The sequence below is a fragment of the Quercus robur genome, chromosome 6 (genome assembly GCF_932294415.1).
Source record: "Quercus robur chromosome 6, dhQueRobu3.1, whole genome shotgun sequence".
NCBI classification, from domain to species: Eukaryota; Viridiplantae; Streptophyta; class Magnoliopsida; order Fagales; family Fagaceae; genus Quercus; species Quercus robur.
This window is the reverse complement of record NC_065539.1, coordinates 13,618,745-13,629,161: the sequence shown is the minus strand read 5'-3', so window position 1 is coordinate 13,629,161 and position 10,417 is coordinate 13,618,745. Positions and strand designations below refer to the sequence as shown.

The 10,417-nt window shown below is 35.4% G+C and overlaps 1 protein-coding gene across 3 annotated transcripts in view; it reads left to right on the top strand.

The window, feature by feature from the left end:
• Positions 1-5,103: 5,103 nt before the first annotated feature.
• The window catches only part of LOC126732861 (suppressor of RPS4-RLD 1), a 33,446-nt gene continuing 28,132 nt past the window's right edge, over positions 5,104-10,417 (top strand). For 2 of the 3 annotated variants that reach the window (XM_050435907.1, XM_050435906.1), the window contains exons 1-7: positions 5,104-5,431; positions 5,547-5,656; positions 7,240-7,886; positions 7,993-8,037; positions 8,198-8,299; positions 8,385-8,465; positions 10,263-10,329. In XM_050435907.1, the coding sequence (XP_050291864.1) occupies positions 5,307-5,431; positions 5,547-5,656; positions 7,240-7,886; positions 7,993-8,037; positions 8,198-8,299; positions 8,385-8,465; positions 10,263-10,329 (1,177 nt within the window). In that variant the 5' untranslated portion in view covers positions 5,104-5,306. The remainder of the gene's footprint in view (positions 5,432-5,546; positions 5,657-7,239; positions 7,887-7,992; positions 8,038-8,197; positions 8,300-8,384; positions 8,466-10,262; positions 10,330-10,417) is intronic. The other variant, XM_050435904.1, reaches the window with a different exon arrangement.

Here is a 10,417-nt window from a genome sequence, read left to right as displayed (position 1 = left end):
AAAGAAACCTATAAATTATGAGTTATAACACAAAATTAAAAAAAATAGCTAACTTCATAAATAATCAATTTGAATATATCTTTTTCTTTCTCTTTAGTTCTAAAACGAAAATACATTTTGATTTTTCCAAACCAAAATCTCAAACACCCAAAGGCTCAAAGCAAATTATAACCTTCACAAAATCCACAGTGTCTGCCTTCAACATCAAAATCGTAAGTTATCGTCACTAAATAAAAAACGCAAGCCCTCTTCCTTGGTCGTAGCCTACTCATCAAGGTTAGGATCAAATGGTACTTTAGTATTTGAGTTATGTAGGCGTCGTTAAAAGGTTGACGGTAAATGACATCGTTTTTGGTTTAAGTGTATTTGAGATAGGATGACATGAAGGGCTATAGGCATGTGTATCTAAATAAATAGAAGTGGAAATGGTGAATGGAAATGCAAAGAGTTTTTTGTGTGTGTGAGAGATGAAAAGTCTTGAAATATTGAATCAAATGAAACAAATAATAGTCTTAAAACATTAAATATAAAATATAACAAAAAGTAGTCTTGAAACATTAAACCGAAGGTGGGGGGGGGGGGGTGGGGGAACTTGATTCAGGGCCGAAGCCCAAATGCTTAAAAGATTGTGCTTGAGGAAATGGGCCAAGCCCATTTCAATGAGTAGTAACGAGAAACCTTCTAGGACTATTCCCATGAAGTTTCGAGCATGTCACCAACCTTGAGACGCTTTTCCGAGATCATAAGCATAGGTGACCCCTCGATAAACAAAACAAGTACCACGGGAGATCGATCCCACCCCTTTTTATTTTTCTGGCCAAGGTGACACTCCTACCAAGACCATCTTGGGAAACCTCCTGAAAGGATAAAAATCATAAAGGTCCGCATTAATGAGAGGTTCTCTATCTAATTTCTTTCACATTAAATACATAGGACAATCTGAACAGTACAAACAACCCCCAAAAGTCATGTTTTATGATGAAAATGGGAGAGAACCAAGGGAGGATGTGACAACTATCTCCAAAAAATCTGGCTAGAAGTAGGCTAGCTAGAGAGATAAGGGAAGGAAGAATACTTATAAAAGGGGTGAAGGCTACCACAGAGAGGCAGTTGAGAAATATCAAGAAAAAGACTTAGAGAAGAGTAAGATAGATAGAGAGAGTGAGATTGTATTTTTGATTTCCTTTCTTTCCTTGCTGATTACCCATACCTCGGGAAAGAAATTTGTGTGTCGCAAACCTTCTTATCTATAATCCTACTTTCTTAATAAGTTGTTTGAGCTTCCTATTGTGGAATTTCCACCCTGTTCTTGGGATAAATAAATTGTGCAAGTTAGTTACCCATGAATCCTACTGTTTTGACCAAATAGTGTTTTTTAATTGGGTTTTGACCCCCACAAAAGGAAATAAAGAGTTCCTACTTTTAAATTTGTTCTTATCTCTAATGTGATTTAAGAATATTTCAATTCTCTTAATACAGTGTGCCATATGGCAAAACTTCATACTCTCTTGCATGAGGTCACTGTTTATTTATATATATATATATATATATATATATTGATTGATCCATATGGCAAAACTCCATGCTCTTCCGCATGAGGTCACTGCTTATTTATATATATATATATATATATATATGTTGATTGATGATTGATTCATAATTAGACATGTTTTTGTAAATGAAGTCACATCATTAATAATTTAAATAGATTTTAAAATAATAATAGTCAATATTTGTTTAAATGTAAATAGTGTGATGAAATTTAAATAAGTTAATTATGATTTTAAAAGTTTTACAGTAGAATTACCTTTATGAATTCCAAAAGATCATAATTTATAGGAAATGTTTCACTCCCATTGAATCCTTAAATATGTTAGCATTAAATAATAATAAAAAGTAGACAAAATTCAATATACACCTAGCAAAATTGTTTGATTGTTATTTTAGTTCATTATGTTTGAAAGTTATTATGTTGATCATATAACTTTGCTAACCTAACCCACTCATTTAAGTCATTCCGTCTGTAAGGGCTAGATTTGCTCCCAAAGCCCAAATGAAAAGTCAATGGCCCAAAGAACTCAAAATAATGAACTTGTAGAGAGTGAACTTGAAACTGAACTTTCAATGAGTTAGGTGGACAATGTTCGTGGTAAGTTAGTTGTTACTGGAAAGTATAAAACAAACAGTTTTGGACAAGAAAAGTTCTCCTCGGCCAAGTCCGAGGAAGGTTGTTCTTATATATTTCTCTTAGACTTATACAAAGATATAGTTCTTAAGTCTTAGTGATTTTTTCTTAGATTATCTCCCTCTCCTCTTGTAATGGGGTTTCTCTCATTTATATTCCCTTTCCTTACTTCATCTCAGCCCTCTACATGTAGATCAAATTGCTGACTTTGATACTTGTCCCATCAGCACCTTCTTGAAATCTTTGTGGGTAGCTGTAAGACTGAATATTACTGTTCAGGTATCACCTCCATATTAATGCGGCCAGGGGGTTAGTTGCAGAGCATTCAATGTGGTGGTAGCAACTTTCTTCTTAGATATTTCCCAACTCTCTTTTGTCTTATCCTTATCTGATGTTTATCCTTGCCAGCATGATTACCTGTTGCCTTGTTATTGATGAAGGGTCAGACCTATGTCCTCTACTCTGTTTAGCCGAGGAGGTACTTCTCCTCGGACAACATTTCTAGTCCCTTATGACTAGACTTCTTCCATGGACCATTAACCTGTATGCCTCCATTAGTATTTACCTGTCCTCAGACTATTTGATGTCCTCGGGTGCGGCTCACGGCCCAATACCCACATTTGGGTCTTTCATCCCTACACCGTCCATTATCGTAAAGATTGTTACGTTAAAATACTTAAAACGAGACTTTATTATGGACTTTAACATTAAAAAATTATTTAAGTAATATTTTATTAATTAAAAAAAGAAATGTTAGGACATATGTGATTAAAGTGTTAGGAACATGTGTCACTATTTTATGTAATTGGCTAATCTTTTGACAAAATGTATTTTACTTATAATTGGGTAAATCTAGGATATGTTTAATGCTTCAAGAAATAAGGTTTCAAGTTCAAGTGTTAAAACCATGCAAGTCTGTCCAAGAATCAAGTCAGAAAGTGCAGGATTTTAAAACTCGACAGCTAACATCTATCGAGGTTTAAAAAGCTATGAAGCCCGTGCCTCAACAACTAGCTCGATAGATGGCTATCTATTGAAGTTTATGAAACTCAGAATTTCGAGTTTATTTTTCATCCAATTTGTAAATGTATATTTGAGCTTTCTTTTCTCTCAATCCTAAATATATATAAAGATTATTTTAAGAGCCGTAAAAGGTTATAGAAGTTGCACAAGAGCACAATTGCACAAGTGTGAAGAAAATTGTAATTGGAAACCTAGTTTGCCCTAGTTCTTCATTCTTTTCAAGAAGCTGTTGTGTTTTGTACACCATAGGGTTTTGTAACCAACTTCATGATCTTCTTTGAGTGATGAATATAAAAACTTTGCAGCCAACAACCTTCTCTAATTGGTGATTGAAGTCGCGTACTAGGATTCGCGCAATTGGTTAGTCACATATTGGGAACCGTGCATTGAATGGAGAGATTGTCACTACAGAATAAGTCCAATTGGGTTTTGGGGTAAGAGTTCAACTGTAGGTTGGTATAAGGTACTAGAATTCTTTTACTTGTAATTACTTGTTTTGATAATAGTGGATTCTCAGGAGTGGTGACGTTAAAATTACCTGGTGGGGTTTTTGCCGTGTAGGTTTTCTCCATTCGTAAACAAATTACCTTGTCAATTTATTTTCCGTTGCATACTTAGTTTAATTGGTAATTTGTTTGTACTATCACGCATTTGCATGTTAATTTGATTAATTAATAAACTTGACTAATTAATCAATTAATTTATTACAAGGAGTTAATACGTTTTTAGCCTTTTAAGAAAAAAAGAAAAAGAAAAGTAAAATAGACAACCAAATAATTTTGTAATAAGATCTACTACTTTTAGTTTTGAAGATGGACAGTCGAAGAAGCCCTTAGATTGCATTTCTAAGAAATATAAAAGGAAGGAATAATAGTAAGACATCAGCTCGGGCGAAAATTCTTGTTTATTTTAGCATAAGAACTTATTTTTATTTTACTTTATATACTCACTTTTCAAAACAACTCACATCAAATTATTTATTTTACACAACATTTTATTAAAATATCAAATTTTCTTGATTTTTTAAAATTATTTCTCTTTTTTCATAGTCAACAACTACCATCCATTCTTTTTCTTCATCCTCGAGATACACAAAGAAAGAATAAGAAATTAAATGCAAAATTAATAGTGTCAATGTAGGTTACTACAGCAAACTTGTAAATTTATAAAATTATACACGAATTGATGTGATATGGGTCATTTTTAAATAAAACTATATAAATTCTACCCATCTTTTCATTTTACATGTGAATACTTTTTTTTTTGATACAAGATAGAATTTCTACTCTATCATAATTTAAGTGTATATGTGTGTGAAGCTCTCTTCTGAAAACTTGAACCCCGACCCTTACCCCACACTCCACAAATACTTATACTTGTGGAGTGACCATCACACCAAAGGTGTGTGGTGGTTACATGTGAATACTCACAATTGAAAAATATGTGTTAGTGAGTAGTTATTTTTATACATATATCTCTTATTTATTGAATTTTGATATAAATGATATGGTATTATTTGATCCAAAATATATATTTTTTTAAAGATATATCAATTCAAAAAGAAAAAGAAAAAGAAAAAGAAAAAAAAAGAAAAAAAAGGACCGAGTAGGACCGTCCCACCGTGACTCTGTGAGTGACCTTTCGGTGAAATTAATGTCGACAAAAAAATAAATTCAAAAATCAGAGACTCAACTGTTCAAACGAAGCGCACAATCTCAAAATAAAAAAACGAAGCGCAGAAGGCACAACCAATCAAGTTGAAGCTCTACGACACGTGTAATTGGTATGTACAGCACAACACATCTACCAAATCCAAATCCTATCTCTCTTTTCTTTCTTTATTGCAGCCCTCTCCTTCCTCCTCAATTTCCCATTTCAGTGATTTTCACGACTTTCAACTCCAACAAATTTCCACGCATTTTCCATTTTCCAATTTTACCCCTCTTACCCTCTTTAAAGTTTAACCCCCACTTTTATTCGGTTTCTCTTTCTCTCTCTCTCGCTCTCTCTCGAAACCGTTTAAACGAAGAAAAGAACCCAAACATAGAGACCACCACACCACTCCACTCAACTCAGCTCAACTCGACCGCGTCAACTCATGAGCAGCTCAGCTATCTCGGAGCGAGTCGAGCTTGCCAAGCTCTGTAGCTCTCGGGACTGGTCCAAGGCTATCCGAGTCCTCGACTCGCTCCTCTCTCAGTCTTTCGCCATCCAAGACATCTGGTTCGTACAACGCGCAATTCTCCAAAAGTTTTTTTCGAACTTCGCCGATCTTCGATTTCTTTGATTATCTTTTTTGGTGACTTATTGATTTCTCGCTTTTGAATGTTGGTTTCAGCAATAGAGCCTTCTGTTACAGCCAATTGGAGCTCCACAAGCATGTGATTAAGGACTGTGACAAGGCGCTTCAGCTCGACCCTACGCTTCTTCAAGCTTACATTCTCAAAGGTCTCTCTTCGCTCAATTCTTCAATTACGATATTCCAATTAATTATTGTCGATAGGACCTCAATTAGTTAGTCTAATTAAAACTTTTTGTAGTTGATGTGTTTTCTATTATTTGATTGAGGATTTAGTTAATAATTTTATCTACAATTGTGGCATTGTCTGTGAGCTAAGTAGTTGCATTTGGGATCGGTTTCATGGCGAATGTGAGTAATTGATGCGGTGCTAGGTGAGAAATGTTAGGGTTTAACAGGAAGGAGCAAGGGCTTAAGAATGCTGTTTGGGTTATTAGAATACATTTTGTTTATTAATTATTAGTTGCACTCGGATTTCCCGTCTGATTGTTTGCTTTGCATTGCTAGTTTTGTTAAAAATACTGTTTGGGTTCTTCATTCTTTTACCATGATTTGGGTTTATGGCATTTTAGGGGTTGTTCGTGAGTGAAGTACTGTGCATATTATATGAAATTCAAATTTAATAACTGGCTTTCTCCATGATTTAATTGGATGTTAACAACAATTATTGAGGCTACTCTTTAATCTCTGTTATACAAAGTTGATGGTTAGCATGATATATATTTGACTGAGAAGAAAAAATATACTAAGATTTAAAGCTAAATTAATATATGAAACATAAAACTAGCATGCATTTAGTGTTGACAAATATGAACAAAAGAAAAGACGCAAGATAACTGTCTACATGCATTTCATATCAATCATCAATCAAAATGGAACTCAACGTTCTTTTAAATCCTTTACATCGTATATGATTAATTCTATACTAAATTTTACAGTAATTTCCTTTTCAATGTATAAAATCAAAGATTAATTTCAAAAATCAAAAAAAATTTTTTGGTTGCAAAATTTGAGTTTATCAATATTCATGACTGAAAATTCTTGTTCCATAGTTGCGGCAGAAACATTAGAAAAGTAAGAATAAGTACAACCACTTTATAAATAATTTGGTAAGTTGATTATCTTCTACTGTTTACTCTACAAGAGAAGAAATGGAAAGACCACTCATTGCAGCCATCCAATCATGCAATGAATGCAAAAAAACACGCTTCAGGTCTAGCATGGAATGTTCCACCCCCTCAGAGATGCAATTGTTGTTGTCTCTCCAAATAGTCCATAGGAGACACAACGGGATAGTCCCCAAATATCCTTTTTTTTGGGGTGTGTCTGTGATCTATTTGGGTCAATTGAATTCTTGGTGGTAATAAAAATTTTAAAAATGAAAATTCATTTTGAAATAATAGGGGCATATATATTATAGAAAATTTCATTTTGAACATTCTTTTCATTAAATATATGTTTGAAATTAAAGCTTGGTACCTCAATATGAGGAAGGTAAAAACATTAAAATGATAGTAAATTTACGTATAGGAAAAAAGAAAAGAAAAGACACATAAATGCTTGTAGCCTTTTGCTCTATGCAACTAGAGAAGGTCTTACTGTGTTAATCAGCGGTTGTACATTATTGATCCCTCTTATAATTTTAATCTGATGCAGTTATGCAAGTAGTAGTTTTACATCTAGAGCTTGTGCATACGCTTTTAAACTGATTCTAGTTATATTTCTCATCTAGGTCGTGCATTTTCTGCTTTGGGAAGGAAAGAGGATGCTCTTTTGGTTTGGGACAAAGGTTACGAGCATGCTGTGCGTCAGTCTGCAGATCTGAAGCAATTGCTTGAACTGGAAGAGCTTCTGAGAATTGCAAAACAAGAAAGAAGTATTACACATGAAAACAATGGGACGGAGTCTATGTCATCTGTGTCTGCATCTGGATCGGGACCTCATAGCAATGGCACTTATAAGAATCACAATAAATTGAGTGATGAATCTAAATTATGCAGTGCTTCAGGGGATTCATCTGAGTTCTGCAGTGGGTCTAGTAATAATTTTGACCTACGCAATGGATTCAGTGATAAAGCTTTAGAGAGTACAAATTTTGATGGTCAAATGATTGAGAGTCATGATATTGTAGATAAATTGAGTTATGAATCAGATTCATGTAGTGACTTAAGTGATACATCTGAACCATGCAGTAAGTTATCTACAATTTGTAACAGCTCAAGCAATACAACTGAAACTAGCAGCAAGTTAACTTTTAAATCTGAAATACATAATGAAATAATTGATGAAGCCAAGAAAAATAAAAAGTTCTGTGTTGCTAGAATTTCCAAGACCAAGTCAATAAGTGTAGATTTTCGACTATCAAGGGGTATAGCACAGGTATGTTTAACACCACTACTTGGTAAAAGAAGAAAAAATTTAGTGCAGTTATTGTTTTTACTGTATTCTAAGTTTTTCAAAGCATGTATTCGGTTCCTTTTTGCAGGTTAATGAAGGGAAATATGCTCATGCCATATCTATCTTTGACCAGGTAAAATTTGGAATTGATGAGTCAATCTGACGATGTGTCTTGGGTCTTTTTTTTTTGTTTTTTGTTTTTTGTTTTTTGTTTGGGGGAAAGGGGGGGGGGGGGTGTGGGGACTAATTATAAGTTTAATAACCATTTCCTTTTCCTGATATTATATACACAGATACTGAAAGAGGATCCCACTTATCCTGAGGCACTAATAGGAAGAGGGACAGCATATGCATTTCAACGAGAACTAGAAGCTGCTATTGCTGATTTTACAAAGGTATTTGAATGATAAATATCGAGTGTTGTTGAAAACTATTTTGACATTTAGGTTTAAATAGTTTTTATTATGATTTATATTTTAGGCTATTGAGTCAAATCCATCTGCTGGTGAAGCATGGAAGCGGAGAGGGCAAGCTCGAGCTGCCTTAGGGGAATCTGTTCAGGTTAAAGTGGTTCACCCTATTTTTTAAACCTTATTGTCTTTCTAATCAATTGCAAACCTCTGTCTTTACTGTGTTTTGCTATGTATGCTTGTCTTTGATTTTTAGAAAGTTCATATAAATTTTTTTATAAGTAATAATACATTTTAGTAGAAAAAATGCATCAAGTACACAAGGGGGTATACTAGATGAACAACATAATGCAAATCAAAAAGTACAATGATCCATACAATCCAAGAAATTAGAAAAAGGATATGTCCCTGTGGCCAGCATCCATTCAAATGGCGTTCTGATAACTTGGAGCTTCAAATCCGCAATCAATCATTCACACCCATCAATAGTTCTAGTGTTCCTTTCCTGCCAGAGACACCACATCAAACAATGGTGAACAGCTTTCCAGATGTCACTGTTCCTTGGCCGGTGTAAGATGTGAACCACCCAACTGTTCTCTTGGGAAACGAACGATATTGAAATCCCCAATGTAACACCATGGAACATCCCAATATTGCTGAATTCCAATCAGCTCATCCCACATTTGCCCCCTTACATTATTATCATTTGGGCCATAAACCCCAAAACATGCCCAAATAAAACCATCCCCACACCCTACCACGGAACCAACACGGAAAAGGAACCCACCATAACCTCCAACCTTTCTAAAACCCTCCTATCCCACATCATCAAAACCCCACCAGCCGTCTGGTTTGCTTCCAAAGCCACCCAATCCACATAAGGACAACTCCACAGGCTGCAGACCATATGTTTGTCCATGCCAGCAAGCTTAGTTTCGTGAAGGTAGACAACATCACAATTCCACTCACGTAATAAATTTTCTAGTACCAACCGTTTCCAAAAGTCATTCAAACCTCAGACATTCCATGAAATCATTTTGAGCTTCATAAAAACTGATAATTCCCTACTACTAGCTCTGTACAGTAGCCAAAACTCTACCTACCATCATAATTAATCGAAGATATCAGATTCCTCCGCTCTCTCTTCCCTTTATCCTTTGAGATAGCAGATTTTCGATGAACAGCCGCTTTCCTGTGCAATAGGTTGGCAACCTCCATCTCCCTCTCTAGCCTTTGTAACATCCCAATGCACATCTTCTCATGTCGACTCAAAGGAAGCCCAACCAGCTTACTAAAACCAGGAATTCTGTGCTTCACCCAATTAGAAATATCCAACGTATTCTCAAGCCCCAAAACCTCAGTTCCCCTGTTCAGCTCAGCCAACAAAGCCAGCCCAAGGGGAGTGATAGTCATCAAAGGGGAGAAACTCTCAACCTTGCACAAACCCAGGTTGGCATTACCCACTTCTCCCTCTACCAATACACTGGACCCAGGAGAGCCACGATCTGCCTTCGTGGGTATTACCGCTAACATGGACTGGTCAAGGTTAAGGACAGCAGTCAGTGTGTGACAATAATTGCCTATCCCCTGAAAATCACTTACACAGCTGTCCCGGCCACCTCCATCCCCACTCTGGACACCCAAATCCACAAGCACTGCTCTCGATAAGCTCAGAAAGGCACTACAGATATTACTTCTCACATACTACAGATAGTTTCATGGTTAAAAAAGCACCACATACAAAATAGCTTAGAAAATTGCAGTACACGTCTTATTCTTGCTGTCACAGAACATTACCTTTTTATAAATGAAATATATACCTGAAATATTTAGTGGCTCCTATTGCATGTTGAAAAGTATATGTAGAGTAACTCAAGATTGTTAGTGCTTCAAACCATACAAATACTGATTCAAATGTATGCCATGCTTGATTCCCTCTTGATACCAGGCTATTGAAGACTTGACAAAGGCACTAGAGTTTGAACCAAACTCGGCCGATATTTTGCATGAAAGGGGTAACTTGCTTGAACCCTGCTCTTTTCATTGTATTTCAGAGGATTATATTGAAAGAACTTGCTGCTGATGTTTAGCTGTGTTCTAGAT